The following is a 21,467-nucleotide window of genomic DNA, read 5'->3' on the forward strand; positions in this document are numbered from 1 at the left end:
AGAAGTTGGATGGATTGTTTGTGCTGTGTTCTTCATATGATTTCACACTGATGGCCAGAAGCATTTCTGCCTCTGCCTTCCATTTAATCTGGTTTTTATTTTTATTTTTTTAATTTCAAATGTTCAAACCTGAAGCGTATTCAAGGGAAAATCCAAGCAGAGCTTTATTTCACTTCACTTTTCATAACCTTCAAAACTATTACAGCTCTGCAAATGTGAATTGCCTTTAACATATGTCAGAGGCTGTAGCTGTAATGTTTCTGGACAGAATTGCTTCACACTGAGGCTGTACAGGGTGGCTATCAAGCATTATTGTACAGCTAATGCCGTTATCCTCACCTCTGAATGGTGCTCTTCATTCTGCTGCAGGACTTCAATGCAGAGCTCCGCTAAATGAATAACCTCTTCCAGCTTTACAGAAGGAGGTGCTTGATTCAGTGTCTCTGCAGTGAAAAGGAATACACAACTAGGATGATTGCAGCTAGGAAATGGGGGAATGGGAAATGTTTCTGAGAACCGAAATGACATAAAACTAGATAATTTCAAAAGGTTGACATCACCCAGTACTTCAGGTATGCTTTTAATGCAAATAACGGTACTGCTGCTTTGACCACATTGTACAGGTGCGTAAAATATTTTACCTGCCATGAAACCAAAGGGCACCAGGAATCCTTTCTGATTTAAAATGAGAGAACTAACAGCTGCATCTGCAGTGGCACATCAGATGCTCAGCTTCTGCAACAAGCAAGTTCTAATCCTCTCCAAGGTCAGTGTGCAATGAAAGCAGAGGCTAGTGGCTTGTTTTCCCTTTTATCAAACAATGCCCATGAAGTTGTTCATGTTAAGTGAATAATTGTGCTCAGTAGGCAGAATCCATGGTTTGCAGGGAGGTTAATTTCAAATAGGTATGGTCTGGAAATAAGCCTAGGTTTAGACTGATCTAGAAGTTGGAAATGGGCATTGGTACTGTACAGTTAACCATCCCTTTCCAGCCTTTGTATACTCCATTGCTGAAAAATTATTTGAAACAGAAGGTTCTTCCACTATGGCAGTAAAAAGGGGGCCAAGTATGAAATAAAAGTGGATCTCAATGGGAGAAGCGCTTTTACTTTTAAAAGACATAACCTAGTACAAAATCTGGTTGGAAAAAAGGCAAGAAAAGGCACAGAGAGAAAGATGTCCTTGAAAGATATGGACCTCTTCTTTTCAATATGCTTCTGAGTAAGCAGAAATAGTAATGCTGTTTGTAAAATGCTCTCAACATCTTGCATATCATGTGCAGACAGTAGCTCAGTACACATAATGAAGTGTACATGAGTTCTTACAAGGATTTTTGGATGATAGTCTCATTGTTCTTGTTGTCGTTGTTAGCCGCGAAGTCGTGTCCGACCCATCGCGACCCCATGGACAACATTCCTCCAGGTCTTCCTGTCCTCCACCATCCCCCGGAGTCCACTTAAGCTCACACCAACTGCTTCAGTGACTCCATCTAGCCACCTCATTCTCTGCCGTCCCCTTCTTCTTTTGCCATCTATTGTTCCCAGCATCAGGCTCTTCTCCTGTGAATCCTTCCTTCTCATTAGGTGGCCAAAGTATTTGAGTTTCACCTTCAGTATCTGGCCTTCTAAAGAGCAGTCAGGATTGATCTCCTCTAGGACTGACCGGTTTGATCGCCTTGCAGTCCAACCGTTTGCCAAATAAAGTGCATTCCTTCAAATGAATGTTGCTGCTGGAATAAGGAATTTTTAATCTGGATTACATGGGAAGATTTGTTTGTTTGTTTGTTTTGAATTTATGTGACTGGTAAAGACATACTGTTGCTACTCTGATTTGCACAGTAGTAAGTTCTGCTTTGTTCAGTGAAGTTTACATAGAATTGGGCTTTCTGAAAAAGTTATTCATTCTACACAAACGATTATCAGTAATAGTAGGCCAGTCTTAAATATACAGATTTTTAAAGATAGCATCACAAAAAGGGCTATGGCAGCATCTCAGCACCACAACTCATTGTATATTTTATGGGTTTATATAACAATGTTATATATTCATCAGCACAGACAACAATCTCACCAATCATTCAATGCATTTGCAGCTGGATGCAATAGGATTCTACTCCATGTGCATTAGTTATTATGAACATACAAAGAATCTACCCCTGACCATGTGCACACACAGCATGAACACACAGATTTAATATAACTTGTGAATGTGTCTGTTAACATAACTAACTGGACACAATCCGTACGAACTCTTTTAAATATTTGTAGTCTGCCTTACTCAGAATGTAAAAGCAATCCTATTCTTGTTTTAAATATATGAACTTGAGCATACCCAGTCATATTTTATTACAGGGATGGCTCTGTTGACAGCACAGGAACAGAACCACAAAAAGCGAACTATTACTGTACTAGAGATCTGCAAGATAAAGTCTGATCAGATCACACTGAAGCAGCCTGTGATATTCCATCTCCCCTATTTTTTCCTGTCTTTTCCCAGGTCTTGGGACTGCGCCAACCTTTCCTCCGGTATCACCTTGCCTCCGGTGTTCTACTTCTCCATTGTCTGGCCTGCTAAATCTGCTACTCTTCAGCTGTTGTGCAGCATACTCTAGATCTATTCATACATTAGCTATATGTAGGAAGCTCTTGGTTTTAAGCTAAAGTGGAGCTGTACTTCTCTTCTTGCCTCTGACATTGCACCAAAACTCAACACTCCAATGACTCATAGAATTTTGTGAAGCCAGCGATTTGTACAGCACAAATATCTACTTCAAGCAGCAGAAAGCCAACACAGAAGTCAAAAAGACTATATTAGATGTAAAAGGTGGAGAGGTTTTATTCTCATTGCCAAAACAAGACCAGGAGCAACTGCAGTAGTGACTATGAACTATGAAATCAAAAGGCAGAGCAAAGCTGAAAAGGTTCATTAACAGAAGCACAGTGCCACACTACAACTTAAATAAAATTCCTGAGAATTTAAAAGTACACATAAAAAACAGAGTTTCATTATTGAACTTAACTGACTGTGAGGAAGAACTGTGGACTGAAGCCAGAGATGTTATTACGGAAGAACACTAAAAGTCAATTCCTTTAGCAAAAAGGGAAAAAAAAGACTAGATTGATGACAGAAGAAATACTTAAGTTTGCAAGGGAAAAGCAAGAAACAAAAGCAAAAGGTGACAGAAATAGGGTCAAAATCCTGAATGCAACTTTTCAGTGACTATCATGTAGAGATAACAAGAATTGTTACAATGTCCAGTGCAAAGAGATATAAAAGAGAACAACAAAAGCGGAAGAATAAGAGATCTCTTTTAGAAGATCCAAGAAAACAAAGGGGAATTCAAATCTAGGCTGGGAATGCTGAAAGATAAGTCAGGGGACATGCTATCAGACAAGGATCATAATGTCCAGGTACATTGTGGTTGGAAGAGGCATTCTGTCAAGCATTGTGGTTCCAAGCTGTGTAGGGTTGTTTTTTGATTTTTAGATTAAAACCAGCACCTTTTGAGTTGGGATCAGAAGCACGTAGGTAGCCAATACAAGTGGGTCAGAATCGGTGTTATGTGTTCAGACTTTCTGGTCGCTGTTATTAAACTAGCTATCAGATTTTGCACAGTCTTTACAGTCTTCAAGAGCTGCCCCCTAAAATCTACTTAGACATTACTAAAGTGTAGATTACTGAAACCAGGCTATCCCTGCCGAAAGCTTCTAGAAGGCATTCCATGCACATCCAAACTATGAACCTGCTCCTTTAAGGGGAGTTCCACCTCATCCAAAACATCCTAAAAACCATTCATTTGGTCAGAGGAATAATCTACCGAACGCATCTCAGTCTTGTCTAGATTGAGCTTCCATTTGTTAACTTTCATCTAGTTCATTGCTATAGCTTCACCTGCTGAAGATGAAAAGGAGAAATAGAACTGTGTATCATCAGCATGCTGATGTCACTGCACACCAAAACTCTGGATGATGCTACCCAGAAGTTTCATACAGATGAGAAACACCATGGGGCACAAGACTCAAGGAACGTCATACTGGAGAGCTCAAGGGGATGAGCAGTATCCCCCCTGCATCACTTCTTGCAGCCGGATGTCTATGTAGGAGTGGAACTACTGCAGTGCTTAACCCATACTTCCAACTCAGCCAGTTTCCCCAGAAGGATACCATGTCAATGGTACTGAAAAGTGAGAAATTCAGGATTACCAACAGGGTAACACTTCCCTGGTTTCTTTCTAAGCACAGGTCATCATACAAGAAGGCCAAAACTGTTTCCATGCTAAAGGCCAGCCTAAGCTGCATCTGAAATGGATCCACACAATCATTCTCATTCAAGAGTGCCTGGAGCTGACCGGCCAGCACCCCCTTAGGAACCTTGCCCAGGAAGGGTGTATTTGCCAATTACTGAAATTTTCTGGTCCAGAGAAGTCTTCTTCAGTATTGGCCTCAGCACCACATGTTTGGGACCACTCGCTTTCATAAAGAGGCATTAATTATCTCCCTGAGCCAATTTTCTGTATGGGCATGGTTGCACAAATTTGTGCACTTTGCCAGCATCCTCAAGCTGTACTAACTAAATCTTATCCAAGAACACTTGAGCAGACTGTTCTGGGTATCACTCCTGATTCTATTGTGGTAACACTGGAGTCTTAAATATAAATTGGTGCAAGAGATGTTATATTGGAAGTCCTTAGCAAATGTACTGCAGCTGGCTCTAAGATGTTCATGGGGCCAGCATGTAGCAGGGCCTGGATGATGCTGGATGAGAGCTCTGCTGAGCAGCAAAGCTAAAACTGAATAAAGGCAGTGAGGTATTGTTTCACTGCTGCTCTCACTGCCTCTAGGCACATATAAGAGCTTGACTGTATCTGCTATGAGTTATTCTCCATCTGCACTTAAGCTGTCTCCTGTTTTGCTTCATCACTTACAGATCTGGAGTATCCCATGAAGCCATATGAACTTCACTACAAAGAGAGTGCTAAGAAGTGATAATGCCAAACTCCTGCATCACCTCTGTGTCCCAGAGGCTGACCAGGGATTTGACAGGAGCACTAGCTGGAAATTCCCCAAGAGCTCACTGGAAACCATCTGGATCCATCAGCCTCTGAGGATGGATCTTAATTGATTCCCCATCCTTGTAGAGGACAAAAGTCACTTTTAGTCTAAATCTCACCAGGCAATGAGCTGATTGGACTGATTCAAGGAATGATTCAAAGTACCCAACCTTCAGATCACTGTCCCTGAAAAAAAAAATCTGGATGTGTTAAGTCAACATGTTGAGACAATCCCATGGTAATCATGGAATGAACGAAATACTGAGCTGCCCAGTCAGAGTACTCTTCACATTGATGTTAACATTCCCCAGGACCAGCAGCTCAACATTACAATTAAGATGATCTCTGTTAGCTCAGATAAAGAGACCAATCAGTCATGAGGTGAATGGTAGAGCAGCAAAATACCCAATCTGTCCTGTTGGCACAGCAAAAGATGAGCACACCCTAGACTAGCAGCCAGATGGACAGGGAGCCTGGAGAGGAGGGTAGATCATGGCACCCTCCACCCATTTCCTTGGCCCTCCAGTTTTCCTTAATGCGATCCCAAGTACCTTGGTGGGAAGAACTGGGAGAGGCTGATTCTTCCCTGGGCACCCACCAAAGTCTTGCTGATATATGTCAGATTGGGCTCCTCACCCATAATTAAGCCATGGATGAGGGAGGTCCTATGAAGCACTTAAAAGCAGCATTCAGAGGCCTAAGGTCAGGCTGACAGGGCAACTGCCAATCCTGCAGTTGTGAAGAGGGCTGAAACAAACAACAGTCGTTAACTGCCTGGGCCATGATCCCCTTACCTGTCTACCCCATACCCAATGACTTCTCTTTCTCTACCCATCAGTATACTAATTGACCCCCAACAGGATCCTCCCCCTTGGTCCCATAAGTTTCCTCTGCTGCACAAACACAGGTCCCATGAAGGAAGGGTGTCATGCTAAGGGACAAACAGTTCTCTGAGACCAAGGGGTGATGAGCATCCAAGTGAGAAAGCAAACAGAAATTTCTTGAAATCTCCTCATTTAATAAAGAAAAAATCAGTAATCATAAGCAGAGAACTGTTCCTTACACCCTTTCCATTGCTAGGGAACGTGTGGATGACAACAAGTGGACCCCTAGATCTGGCCCAATCAACTCAGTGCTGTTCCCCAGCCCAAGTCTGAGTTGAGTTCTAACTGGCTAATATTTTTATTTTCTTCAGGTTAGGGCTAGGGCATTTGATCACTTTCAGCTCGCCTTGGAAGGGAGCAGATACAAGGCCAAGTGACAAGCAGCGTTATTGGCCAGCAGCCAGTGTGAATCTAACTCTGATAGTGCCAGATGCATTGTTTGGATGTAACAAAACAAGATCTCTCCCAAAAGCAAGGTCATACAACAGAAAAACACGTCTTCTAGCACGTTCTGCCTTACCAGAAGAGGTCAGGCTCAACACTATAACTATTTGGGATGTACAGTATATGGAGAATCTGCAGCATATCACACTCTTAATTGCTTGAGGTGCACTGATCTTCCACTGTAATACTAAAAGGAGCAAGTCCCCTCTCTCCAGGAATCTAAAAGCAGACAGACAGACACAAAATGGGCTGCAGTGTTAGAAGTGTGGGCCCTGTGTTTGCACCCCCTGAAGCAGATCAGAGGGACATTTGTCAAAGGGTTGTCACTGAAAATAAATGTATTTTGGCTTCATATCATACACCACAAAAGCCATTTTCTCACTTCTGCCTTCCTTTGATAGATTTATTTAAGTCCACTTTATTCTATATTCATGACATGATAATTAAAAAAGAAAAGACCTAAATTACATTAAAAGTACAATGTAAAAAGCGATAGAATTACATACCAGTGAAACAGTTTAGGTCACCTTTCCATAACCTGGTTCTGAATGAGAATTCCCTGGATTGGTGACATTGCATAGGACTGGTAAGAACCCTTGATATTATGTGTGTACCAGGTCTGAGAAGGCTGGGTTAGGCTCTAGGACTGCCTGAGAAGTGGTAGAAACATGTGTATGCACACGCATGCATGGGTGCGTGAATGCGGAGGGAGGGAGGGAGGGAGGGAGAGAAGGAATCTAAGTAAAGACAAAGTCTGGCCTTAACTATGGCTGATGATGTTGCCAAATATCAACAAGAACATCTTCATAGAAGAGTTTGTGGTGAAGCACAAAAAGGCGAGGGGGCAGGGAAGATGGAACCTCTGATCCACCAATTTTCAAAGAGGGATACTCACACATACCTGATGACCTCCAAATGAGCTTCACAATCCAGTCTATATCAATATACTCATCTAAGCACTTCAGAAGGACTAGGTAAGCATGCTGACATGGAGGAGGAGATCTCCCTTACTGAAGGAGTCAGAGCAGTCATCTAGAGAAACTACACCAAGGGCATAAGAGTGAAAACAAGCAGCAGGATGCTGATTTTGCTTTCTCCTGTTTGTTGATATATACACATTTGGCCCTAGTATCCATTGTGAACACCACTTTCCCCTTTTCCTTTTCCAGGAGATTAAGGGGAAAGGCATCTAAGTGCAGTTCTTTACTGAGTTAGGCTGGCTTGAAAAAAGATTGAGTCAAATGAAAGTTTTTAACAGGTAGCATCTTTCAAGATAATGATCCCTCTGATTTGTGGAGTTAGTTCATGCCTGTGCCATAAGGTTGTTTGTTCTCCACTGTTTCTTCCTTAACCAGAGGTGGTCTAGTTATCACCAGCTAATCTTGCAGCTCATTAACCTTGATGTTTCAGTAAAGAGTTTTGACCTCTCCTCTGCTTCTTCTTCCTCACATTCTAAGTCTGAACTATCTGCCTATTTTCAGAGAAGAAGGTTCTATTCATATAGTATTGTCTGTTTGGAGTGTCATATGGCAATCCTTGAAGAGACAGGGGAAGGACTGGAGGCCCAGGGGTACAGCTTTCAGCTACAATTTATGCTGTGATATTTCTCCTGTGCTTTCCAGGTGTTATGGTCCAGGTCCAGGTTCTCCTAGGGCATCCCAACTTAACAAGCTGGTATATATGGTGAATGTTCCCCGGAGGGTATTTCCAGAGACTATCCCTCCTCCACCATACCAGTTCCTGTTTGAACTTGGTGGAATTTCTCATTTTTTGAGGTACCTGTTGTACTATCTAGTTCTGAAAGAGTAGGATAAACCACTGTAATGGCCTAGTGTGCCCATTGCATCAGGTCCCGCCAAGACACCAAGATATTCAGAAAGCAGACCAGCTCCATGAGACCCCCTTGCTGTCAGAAACTGAGGAATTAGGGACCTGTAGGGACACCCTAAATTTCACCATGTCCAGAATTATGCCCAGGTCTATGATCTGTTACACTAGAATTGGATAGCATTTTCCCATATTTCTCCTGAGCTCTTAGGTTTGTAAGCAAGATAATATGGCTTGAATATCCTGAAGGTTCCTTTGGAGGGATTGTGACTGTAGTGAAATTGCCATAAAGATAGAGGTGTAACAGTATTTCTTGCAACTGTAGGTGTGCCAACAGAATCATCAGGTACTGGGAAACAAAAGTGGGCTGAGGAGAGAATGAATGGCAGTGGCTGCAACAGAAAAAATGGGAATGGGGATGAGATTCCCTGATAGGGACATGGAAATAGGTCTCTAATAAAAGGTCTGTGCAAGCCAGGACTTCCACCTTGGATATGCCTCAGCATTTCCATCCTGAAATGATTTTTGGCCATTAATTCGGTGAGCTATTTGTGGTCCAGTACAAACTGAAAGCTCCAACTTTTCTTGGAGACTAGAAAAAGAATGGAATAGACCCCAGAGTAGATGTCTTTTTGTTGTTCTGATGCTTAACAAGTGATCTATGGCTTCTAGGAACTTCCAGCATTTCTTTGAATTTGCGAATCTTGAATCTTGCTTTTTTTGGGGTGATGGTGGTGATGGGGAAACCAGCTCCAGGGTATGTCTCCTGGAAATGATTTCTCTTAACCAGAGATTAAAGGTGGTTGATAGCCATCTTTCTAAGTAATGCATTAGCTGCTCCTTATCACAACTGAGTGGGGCTGCCCATGACTTCAAGAGGACTATCTCTTTCTTTCGTTGGTGTTTGAGGTGGAGGAATAAGGAGGGGTATGATTGCAGAATTTTCCCAGTAGCCTGGAAAACCAATTCCATCTAGGTTTAAATTCTTTTTAAGAGCAATTGTTCTTACTGGAGCAGAAGAACTGTTGCCTCAATTTGCATTCTTCCATTTTTGCCAATAGAAATGCTCATTTCTTGACTTTTGTCTCTACCACTATGGTGTTCAAAGAGACCCCAAACAGCCTGGTACCCTCAAAGGAAGCGTTAACTAGCTGGAACTCTGAAGCAGCATCTGCCTCCATGCATTTCCTCTATGGAATTTTTAGGAACCCCTTCCCCATCTGCTGGGATGATGGTGGCAGGGGTGCATCTATGTGGGTACGCTGAATCCATAGATTTGCTGGACAGTGAATAAAACTTATTGACAAGCTGGTGCATGGATAATTGATTTGTTGGATTAGCCCATTTCACTTTCCAAACATGAAGGATTTTGGCAGAACTGTCTTGGGATCTATGGGCTGAGCAGGCATTTTGGGGGAAACCTGCCTTTCCTGCATTTTCTCCTAAATTGCCTGTTGAGCTCTGTGTGACAGGGCTTCTCCTGAGAGCTGGAATCTGCAGAAATCTTTAGGCAGAAATGCAGATAAGAAGCCTAGGGAAAATAGCCTAGGCTTGGGAGGTATTAATTTTTCTTCTCCATATCCCTAGACTCTGACTGGGAGTTTAGAGGAATCCCTTTGAATTTCATTCCTTTTGCCTTCAGATCTCAGGGACCTTCCTGCCATTTGCTGAATTTAGAAGAGCAGCTTGATGGGGAAAGATGATTCAAGGTTCTGGAGAAGGGCCCTGAGGAAATGGATCCTTCTGGGCTCCTGATGATGCAGGAGGAGGTGGTGGTGCAGGAGGAAGTTCTAGACCTGGACCTAGGAGCTCTCTTGTGTTTACAAGTAGAACTGTCTTGGGATCTATGGTTTCTCTTCCTTTCCCCCTTTTCTGTAATTGAGAAAGTATTAGACTAGGGAATCTTCCATACACCCTTCATTCTTCTATTAGGTAATGTCATGGCTACCTATGGGGGTACCAGGTCTTGCTCCCAGAAGGTGAACAGTGTCATTGCCCTTTCCCTGGTAATTCTGATATTGTATTTATTCATTTATTTTATTTATTTGAGTATTTTTACCCCGTCCAATACGTTGCAGATCTCTGGACATCTTACAAGTCAAAATCCAACAAATACATATATACTGGATATGGGAGTGGGGGAGACTCACCTTAGAACCCATTGTATTTATCTGTGATGCCCTGGCTGCACCCTGATCTGTAGCTGTTCTTGCTCAGAAGGGTTCCTCTGAGACCTCTTGGATTCATCCAGGCTTCCACATGCCTTCCTGCCCTATTTTTCCTCCCCTGTTTCTTTGCTGGCATATTGGCTTGGTGAGCTTTGGCCTGCAGCCAAGATCAATAGTATTTGAAACTGAAGGCAGAGAGCACAGAATGGCTATCTCCTGCCAGTTGCCAAAGATACTGCCCACCTAGTGTTTGAAGGGAAGGTCTTGGGTTTTTGCCACACACCACATGCTCTGGCAGCTGAAGCCAGCCTGCCTTCCTTTGCTGCAAACAAGGGGGGCATATGATACTCAACTCCCTTATTCAGAGTCTAAGTAAGTATGAACCTTGGTCCTCGCATGGATTTTGCTGGTTGGAAAATGAGTAGAAGAATATTGTGCAGAAAGAGAAAGGGAGGGAAGGAAGGAGGAAACCTAATTAGCAACAGGAATTGGGCTTTCTGGGAGCAGCAGCTCAGCTGATCTCATGGCTCACTAGACCGTTCTACTCCCAGTGGCTTTTCCCACAGAACAAGCAAAAGTCTGGCCCTGTATTCATGCTCCAGAAGAAGGTGGCATCCTAAACTGGAGGAATACCCACTGTGATCCTCTTGAGAAAAATCTGCATGGTTTCTGGACGCATCTAGGGGCATGATTTTGCTGTAAGAAGGCTTATGTTTTTTCCCTACCACTGAATCACTTAATATTGCGGCAAATTTAGCAGCAGGTTGGAGGGGCACGAGGGGCTGCTAAATCCAGTGGGGGAAGGTCTGCACCTGGGCTTCATGCTGCCCATTATCCTGATCTAGTGTAAATCTTCAATGGCTTTGTCACAAATTTCAGTCACTAAATACTGAAGCTATGAGAAGATATTGACCTCTTCTAATCTGCTAAGGTAGCAGAAGAAGTTTAGGTCCTGCTGGAAGTCCCATGCAATAACACAAAACATTCCTGTTTGTAGGAACACAACAAACTTGCAGGACTTGCGCATATCCTATGTCTGATCATTACAGAGTGAAATCAAAATAAATTAAAAAAAAAGATATTTCCCTGTGAGCAACTTCCTGGTTGTCCCTTTATTCTTTCCATCAAATGAACACACACCAAGAACTTTAAAGTTCCAGAGTAGGCCTCTCACCACATGCAGAAATGGCTCTACTCTGCCCCCAGTTCAATGGTGCTTATAGTGCTCTTGTCTGTCCCTCAGACATGTCCTTGTGAGTTGGGTGGGCATTTACATGCAGCTATTCTTTTTTGAACACTGGTCTGTTGTTCTTTTAAACCCTCATTAAAGAGGGACAAGCTTTTGAGCAACTGGTCTGGACAGAAGTCTCTAATTGTCCCCTTTCCTGGCCACAGTCTACCCCCTCCTCCTTCACTATGTCAGCCTTTTCCTTTACTGCTGCTTTCCCTCCAGCGAATTTGCACCACTGCATTCACTCACTTAGACAGTGTGCTAATTTAACATGGAACTAGAAGCTAAAATCCTGATTATTCACTATCATAGAACCCAGACATATCTCAACCTTATAAAACTTTGCAACTGCACAAACTCTTCTAAAGGCTCCTCTGCCCCAGCCTTTTTCGGCACACTGCATCAAACTTAATGAGGTTGGTGGCAATTGCACAGATTCAATTACTGTTAATTAAAACACCAAACCAGAACACAAGAGGATAACAATCAAGTCTGGGCTGGGATAAAGGAACATGCATACGGGAAATTTGCAAAGATGGATTCGGAAAGATCAAGGGTCAAATATCATTAAATTATAATGGAAAGTCTACCTCTGGAATTTTTCATGCAGTCTTCTGAATATAAAAACAATCAGCCCAAGCACCCTCAAGATGGTGCATGTATTAGTCCAGTTTTAAAATACAGATACAGTATACCCTTGTGAAGTTGCGGTTCAGCGTTCACAGCCTCAGTCTTTCATGGAATTTTTCTCTGAGTCCAAGCTGATCTTGTGAGTAAGCCGGCGCCTTGCTGTGTGGCGGTTTACTCACAAGGAGATTGTTTCCTCTGAGTTTGGACTCACTTGGGGAAAACCATCTCTGCGTGCACCTGCCCCTGCCCCACCAGGCACACGTGCCCACCCCCCGGCCTGGCCCGGCCTTCGCCTCCCGCCTGCACTACCTTGGTGGCCAGCGCCAGATTTGTGCTCTTTCACAATTCGGGGGTCCTTTAGGAATGTGACCCCCACGAATTTCAGGGGACTACTGATTTTGGGTAGAATTTTGCATTTGTTTTAAAATCATGCGGGTATATGTGAGTAACCTGGGGAAGTTCTATGCTACAATGTTTTCCTGGAAAACTTTGAAAATGTGACAAGTGGCAGCAAGCAGCAAGGAATGTTCTTGACAAGAATCAGAGGCATTTACTGGATTGCTAACAATGCCAAAATAAGTGAAGTCATGGAATGCTTCTCTGCTTTGTCAAAATACGTGCACTAACTTTGGCTAGATAAAGATATAGGCTTAAAAGAGGAAGAATCACAGAGCATTTGGGGATAGTTTAGAACAGTCACATGGAGGCTAGAGACCAATAACTGGCTAGATCTCATACACTGGCATCACTGTCACTTATAATGTTTTAAAAAACTTGAAAATAAAAACTGTTCAGACATTTTAAAGTTGGTCTACCAATTAGAAGAGCTACAAACATGTTTTAAAAATTAAGATTGCTTAGTTGCTGTAGAATTAATCAGGGATTCATTCTATTAAAGTCACCAACTTCTGCTTTAGAGACCATATTGCATCAAGCATGGTATGTTCATATCCACATAGCTCCTGATATTCTCTATTCATAACAAATCATTATAGACTTCTACGGAAGATTTATTTTCTTCTTACTTGAGATGCCCTCTATTCCTAAGGAAATCAGCAGATGTGGCAAGGGTGACATGGAGGCAGAAGAAATGTAGATGTGGTTCCGATGCTATTAAAAGCAAACAGTGCCTAAGCTTGTAATTTAATTTTCACCAGGATCAAAATGCTTTGAAAAGAACAAAAACCTTGTTACAGAAACCGTGCCTCTCCTAGGAAGAAGGAGAACTGGGAGCACAACCCTGTCAGCAGCTCCCTTTTCACCACTCCCACAAATATCACTCAAAGCTATCACATCACCACCTTGGCTGTCTTTGAAAATGGAAAGTGACCTTAACCTCGGGAACATCACCAAGGCAACCCTTCTTTTTGCTGAGGCTCTTGTCATTTATTCTGCACTAGCACCACAAGTCCACACTCACACAAAAAGAGAGAGGGAGAAGAGAAAGAGAGGGAAAAGAGAAAAGGATTCATTGTGCCAGGCACTGCATGTACATATCACAGAAGCAAGATTCTGATAGCTATCAACTGTAAGATGCATGTACACACAAACAGATACACGTATGCAGACCACCCACAGGCATGCAAAAGGCTCTCCACTCTGCATATGCCAGTCAACTGAGCACATTATGTGAGAGAGAGCACGTCTGCACTTTATTACTTTTTTTTTTTAACACATTTTATTTTTATAGATCATGCTGTGGCCACATGGACAATGCTGGATCCCTAACAGTTTGAAGAACTGCTCAACCCATTACCTAAAAATCTAGTTGCTATTCAGAAAAAATTGCTTCACTGCTGAACATCATAAAAGATCTACATTTGAATGCAATAGCCTATCGAATGGGATCAACATTTCAACAAGTGCCTCAAGTTTCCAGGAATAGTATCTTCCTGTTGGTGGATATAATTTATTTTGAGGTGTGGAATTTAGCTTACCATTTGTTGTAGTCACTGCTAACTGAGATTGGCTCACTGCTATATTATGTAGTGTGGGGGTAAGTAAGTTTTGTGCAAGCAACTAAAACATTATTGCCTGTGAGGCAACATTGGATGAAACATATTGTTGCCTTATGGACATGAAAAATCTGCAGTGTGAGACGGGTTATATTTTTAGCCAGCATTTGCTGGTTCATTTCTAGCTATTGAGTTTCAGAAAGATCTGCCTCCCCTTTGGGGGTAAAAACAATTTAGCTATATTTCTCTAATGTTCTAGTTGTGCTTCAAAAACATTATTACCCTCATTTTCACAACGACTCCCAAGTGACAAGAACTTTCTCATTACCACCAGTGAGTTTCACAAGGGAATGAAGTAGGGCCTCTCACATCCCAGCTCAACTTTTACCCTACTCCATTCCTTGGGCTGCCACTCAGACACAAGAAACGTGGTCCAAAATAACAGAAGTGCTCCTCACAGCTGCAGATAGGAGAACACCCTTGTTCCTGAGTTTTTATTGTCATGTCCACACCTCAACTCTTGGGTGATTTGGAGTGAAACAACCTAGACTTAACACAGCAATTGTCTATGAGTTACCCTGGCAATTACTTGAAGAGAAGCTGAATGATTCCCCCCCGCCCCCCATTAGTTTTCACAGCAGAGGATACAGAACAGAGATCTGTTCTTGAATGTATGCATTCAGGAAGGGTGTCTGATGAAATAAGGCAGACAGTAGTAATAAAAGATGAATTTCTCGACTTTATTGACAAACTGAAAGGTAATATATCACCAGGCCCAGATGTATTCATTCTAGAGTAAAAGTTCAAGTATGAAATTACCAAAATACTTAATATGCCCCTAAGATCACCCTCTGTATCAGGGAATAGGAGAATGGACAATTTAACACCAATTTTAAAAAGGGATCCAGGGAGGATGAAGGGAATTACAGGGCTTAGTGTTTGTTCTAGGCAAACTGGTTGAAAGTGTTATTAAAGATAGTGTCATGCGTGAAGCCCCGACAGAGACAGCACCTCACGAGGAGGTCTTGTGCTTGGGACCCTGTATCCAAAAGCCAACCCCGCAACCTAGCCTGGGGGTGGCTGAGCAAATAGCTGCACCTCCCACTGACTCCCTGCCCATTAAGCAAACACCCGAGCCCACATCAAAGCAAGAGATCCCTGAGGGAAAAGACACCACGAGTTCTACTCAGAAGGAGTCAGAGCAGGCTGTCCCTCCTCCCACTGACGCTGAACTTCCTGAACATGACACAGGAGACGCAGGGGGCGTTATAGACTTTTCCCTAGCAACCAATCGTAGAATTCTGAGAAGATACGAGCGAAGGCAGGCCCTGTTACGCCAGAGGGAAGAAAGGCGTGACCATGAGAGCTAGTCCCACTTGGGCTCCAGCTCGGGGAGAGACACCACTAGAAGATTAACATCTGCATTCCAAAGACCTCAACAGAAGAGCTTATCTATAGAGTTGTAAATCTCGTAGACAAGTAGCAATAAAGGACTTTTGCTCGTGAATGTGTGGGTTGTTTACATGTTGAGCAGCATCATGACAGATAGAATCAGGAAACTTTTAGGAGCACAAGCCCTGCTGAGAAAGAATCAGCAGGGCTTCTGCAAAGGTACATCCTATTAGAGTTCTTTGAGAGTGTCAATATGCCTGTGGACAGAGGTAATGTGGTATACATTGTTTACATGGACCTCCAAAGGGCTTTTGACAAAACCCCTCACTAAAGGCTGTTGAGCAAACTTATCAGTCATGGAGTAAAAGTGGGGGAGCTCCTCTTATGGATCTCTAACTGGTTAAAGAATCAAATGCAGAGAGTGGAGAGAAACAGTAATTTCTCTGAATGGAAGGATGAAACCAGTGAGGTGCCACAAGATTCTGTGACCAATGCTGTTCGGCCTTCAGAAATGATCTGGAATTGAAGTAGCCAAGTTAGCTATTAGATCAAACTATCAAGGGTGGTTAAAAATCAAAATGGATTGTGAGTTGCTCCAAAAGGTTCAGTTCAAGCTGCAAGAATGGGCATCAAAATGACAAACGCAGTTTAGTGTAAACAAGTGTAAAGTAATGTATTTTGGGGCAAAAACTCCCAACTTCAAGTATAGGCTAATGGGATCTGAGCTATCAATTACTGATCAGAAAAGGGATCTTGAGGTGCTGGTGGACAGCTTGATGAACATGATGACTCAGTGTGCATTTGCTGTGATAAAGCAAACTCCATGTTAGGCATAATTAGGGAAGGAATTGAAACTAAAACTGCCTAGATTGTACTTCCATTATTCAAACCTTTGGTGCAAGCATACAAAGAATATTCTGGGGCACTGCACCCCAAAAAAGGATAATATTAATTTGGAAAAAGTGCAGAGAATGGCAACTAAATGATGAAGGGGTTGCAGCAACTTTATGAGGAATGCTTATAACCACTGGGGCTGTTTACCTTAGAAAAGAGATAAGTAAGGGGAGACTTGATAGAGGTGCTCAAAATTATGTATGAAGTGGAGAAAGTGGAGAGCAAGAGATTTTGTCCCTCTCCCATAAGACAAGAATGCAGGGTCATCCCATGAAGTGGATTGGTGGAAGATTCAGAAATGGCAAAAGGAAGTACTTCAGGCAGCGTATAGCTAAACTAAGGAATTAAGTGCTACAGGAATCATGATGGCCATCAATCTGGACAGCTTTAAAAGGGGACTGGACAAATTCATGGAAGAGAAGGCTATCCAGGGCTACTATCCTTGCTGGAGATGTGCTCCCTTTATTAGGAGAGGCTGCGTACACCCATTCTTGAGAAACTAGAGCAGGTGGAACTCTTGAATCCATCCTGCTTGAGGATTCCTGGTTTGCCACAGGGGAATGGAGTGCTGAACTGGATGGCTCATTGGTCTGATCCAGTATGACTTATCTTATGTTCTTATGAACTAACTAGTTGTGGTCCTTCTGAAAACCACAACTGTAGTGTAAATCGGAACATCACACTATATTTATATTATTGTCTACTAATAATATAAATTAAGTCTCTCTGACCCAGAATAGACTTGCAAACTCTTGCACCAAGATATATTACAAGGCATTTTAATAGACTCACAAAATGTAGAATATATACAATATGCATCCCCTTAAAAATTAAAAAGATAAATGATGGATGCTGCTAACAGTACTACTCCATCCCTATAGCAACATTGTTCTGTGATCTTTCTTCTCGAAAGTAATTTGGAGGTGGTGTGTTCCCGTGCTTCCTTTACTTTAACAAAACAGATTATGCCCTTCTAACATATACAGATCAACCAAATCTCATCCCACTGACACCAGATCTGAAATGGCATTAGTATAGCACTAAGAATAAAATCACTGCGGTTGTTCTTCCAAAAAATAAACAACAACAACATCAACAAAAAAGAGCATAAGTAACCAGTTGACCGTCATAATACTGGAATACTTCAGGGTTGCTATCTGGGTTATGTGCTCATGTTTGTTAACCAACCCTATTGGTTATCAAATTAGTGGTTATATTTTAGCTTCTATAGACAGAACTCTGCAAAAAGCTAAGGACTATGGCCTTTGCCAATTTGCCTGTGATTTTGTAAACTGATTTTCACAAAAGTTACCATATAGAAGTTACTTTAGTGACCTCAGAAATGTTCACATAAAACACTGCATATTATTTGTTCACTCCAGAGTGTTTTTGCAAGAGGAACCATTCTATAGAATTTGATTCTATTGCTTCATTCTGATAAAACTATCTTATCATTTACAGCATGATCCTATATTTGTCTGCTCAAAAGGAAGTCTGATTGAGTTTAATTGGGCTTAATCTCAGATAAGCAGGCACAAGACATATAGAATTATGCAGTAAAAACTGTTAAATACATAAAACAACACTCAACACTTGGTACATGCATGCATACAATTAACATAACAATCACCTGTGTCCTTCTCATTTGTAGCTTAATGGTAAGGAAAGCGAAAGGAAAAAGAATAAGAAAAAGAAAAAAAGTTATTTTTTACCTTTGTCATCAAAATAAAACTATAATTTACAATTGTAACAGTACAATACCATTGTATGATAAATCGTGTTCACGAATGAAATTAGATGGCATCAGCAAGAAAAGATGGATCAACAGACAATGCTTGTGATTTTACTTTCTATTCAATAGATAGATGTTTTGTATGAAAACAGTAAATGATGGTACAAGAAACTTTCTGTCAAGGTAAATGATGGAATATGAAATACATTTCAATATGAAAATATTTTTTCTAATATTAATAATCAGACATTGCATCATGACCAAAAACATATACTATAGGTAGAAGCTACCCCCACCCTGTCCCCATCCCCAAACATTTAAAAATTCACAGAAACCAACAGGAAAATTCCACTTATGAGACCAGCATATTGTGACTTATTGAACTAATAAAATGAAACCACCTGTAGCCAGCTGTGGTACTTATCCTGGTAAGAATTAGTTAAGAAAAGTCATCTTCTGAAGTACAGCAGGGATAAGGATTGCTCTTTGTCTGTGTGCGTGTGTCTAAACATGCACACAGTCACAAATTGAAATTGTTTGCCAGGGAAAGCCTAACAATGCAATTTGAATAAATTGAACACACAAAGTCAACTTAAATAGCCATGCCTGTTTTGAATAATTTTATTTGATTTGTACAGGAAGGGCTCTGATATCTCATCCCTCTTATGGCTGAACCTGAAGGGAGGGTTTAGAAGTTCACAAAATATCATCCATAGGTCTCAGTACTAGATTTATGCTTTAATAAGCCTGAAAAATCAGAATGACAGATTTTGCACATTTTCTTCCCTTTTGTATAATCGCAGAGTCCATCCTTAACTACAAATAGCAACGTAAGTGATAAATAATTATAATCATCCTGTAGAGAGGATAAGAAGAGCCCATTTTCTTTAATTTGTTTGTGTTCTGCCTTTAATAAAAAAAACCCCAGAAGGATCAACAATGCAAATTTAGTATAAATAGCAACATCAAAGGACATACAGCAATATGTTTAAAAAGATACAGAGGTCTAGTTTAGTTGCAATGCCAAATTGCCTTCCTCAATCTGGTGTCTTTTAGCTGTTTTGAATTTGAACTCCTGTCAACCCCATCCAGTATGGCCAATAGTCAGGATTTCTGGGTCTAAAGCATATGAAGGGGACCAGACTGGGGAAGACTGGTTTAAGATTAGGAGAAAGAGCTGTGATGAGTCCCGCCCTATGAGCTTTATACGGCAGGACTGGACCTTTGGAAATAAATTACTCATAACTTAAAATTATGAAAACTATAATATGCTTTGCAGGAAAAAGTTGTTTTGATGTTAATGATAATTTTGACAGAACCCTAAGAATGTCTTATCTATAGAAAAGCAGGCTTAGTGAGAAGGACTGCTTTCTTACATTTCAGTAAAGTTGTAGAGAAAAATATATTTATTTCACCTATAACATTCAGTTCCACACTGAAATTACTTTGCTGACTTTCTGTCCAGCTTTGGTGACTTTTCCCCCAAAACTTTCTATTTTTATGCCAATTATTCCAAACAAGCTTGTTAAAAACTCAAGATAATTGAACAGCAAGAGCCCCTGCTGTAAGCATGCATCAGATGCTAGCTGAAGGTGAAAAGGTATCTTTCTCATTTTCCAAAAGATCTGCATACATCCTCTTTCATTTAAACACAACATGATATCTTAATTAATTACGATAAACTGGTTACTAAGGTGCTTTCATGTTGTTATTCCCATGATATAATATTGGTTGCTATAGTGATGAGATGGCTTTTTTTTTGTTAATCACTCAGGAGATTGCTTAACTCATGTTTGCCAGTGTTCTTGAAGAGAGAAAAATAACTTTAAACCAATTGCTAAACACATCAACCACTTTTCTCTATCTGTGACTATAATTTCAGTCATGCTAAAAATACATTGTAGTAAAATTCACTGAATGCATGCTGCAAGAGAACCTATGATTTTCCTAGTTCCAAATAACTCATATTATCAGTTCGAACACACATAAACTGCTTGTTTCCTTTCCACATTTAAATTGAGTAGGGGCCAGAGCTTGCTGGTATGACATGTGTTTGTGCCAGGTTCAATTACCGAGATCTCCAGGTAGGGAGGGAAAGATACCTACCTGAGGCTCTAAAAACCTGAGGCCACTCAGTGGGTTGTTTTGCATGGTATGACAAACCACCTTGTGAATAAGCCATGTACTGTGGATTGTTCACAGAGTAACCCATGGTGCATCTGACAGACCATTGAATTTATTGTGACTTGATCCACCCCTTCTTTTCTCTCAGACCTCCAGCTGGCTCCTGCCAGTATCCCAGATGCCTTTGCTGTGCAATCCACATCTCATGATCTCTTGTTCTTTGCCACTTCATTGGCCCCTTTGCTATTGGTTCACTGCATGTATGGGGCACATTTTGCCTTTGTTGACTCCTGTCAGGATATACTTCCATCCCTCCACTACGGCCAACCCCACCTGTAGTTTTAATAAAAGAAGAAACCTTTTCTCATTCATTTGTGTTTTTTCTGACCACACTGCCATGTCCATGCTGCATCTTTTCTTCATCCTGTTTCCCACTCCTCCACTCCCTTGACTTGAAGTGGCTCCTGCAGCATAGCCCCTCTACTCCCCAACTCCCCAGGCAGCACTTGGTGTGGTGGAAGCCACTGCCTTCCCCAGGCCTTTCGTGATGCTGCTTTTGTAAGGCTTCTCTCCTGCTTTGTTGCTTCAGGCCAGCAAATCTTGTTGATCTCATGCCACCAGGTCTTCGCCCACCTACTGGGCCACAGACTCCCATCTTGCAGCCTGAAACCTTGATCAGTTTTTCAACTGCAGCCTCTCTCCTCTCCTGCTACCACCCCAACTGTACTACCCCCCCCCCCCGCACCAGTATTTTATTTATTTATTTAGGAGACTTCTATGCCGCCCTTCTCCGAAGCCTCAGGGCGGCTCACAACCATAACACAGAAAGTGTAACATCTGCAGTTGTAAGCCTTCTTAGTGATGGCACACATGTTAGTAATTGGCCGTAATCCACTTAGAAATACTGGGAGGTATATCTCAAGCTTCTAGATTCAGATGCTTAGGATCGCCCTGAAGGAGCACATCTTCCCTTGCCTCATAGGCATTGTGCAAGACACCACAAGTGATGATTATATCTGGAATGAGGTATAGAGGAAGTGCCACCATACCTTTGGGGGCCAAAATTACACTCACTGGTGAGTATTTAAAGGTTTCTGTTTCAGATCCTGTTTTGGATTCTTGGATCCTGGTAAGGT

General features: G+C 41.7%; 1 protein-coding gene across 2 annotated transcripts in view; it reads right to left on the reverse strand.

The window, feature by feature from the left end:
* The window catches only part of CADPS2 (calcium dependent secretion activator 2), a 357,625-nt gene that overhangs the window by 101,438 nt on the left and 234,720 nt on the right, over positions 1 to 21,467 (reverse strand). For both annotated transcript variants that reach the window (XM_044422997.1, XM_044422995.1), the window contains exon 17: positions 340 to 443. In XM_044422997.1, the coding sequence (XP_044278932.1) occupies positions 340 to 443 (104 nt within the window). The remainder of the gene's footprint in view (positions 1 to 339; positions 444 to 21,467) is intronic.

This window comes from Varanus komodoensis, unplaced genomic scaffold (assembly GCF_004798865.1).
Source record: "Varanus komodoensis strain SLA01 unplaced genomic scaffold, ASM479886v1 scaffold13_1, whole genome shotgun sequence".
In the NCBI taxonomy this organism is placed as follows: domain Eukaryota; kingdom Metazoa; phylum Chordata; class Lepidosauria; order Squamata; family Varanidae; genus Varanus; species Varanus komodoensis.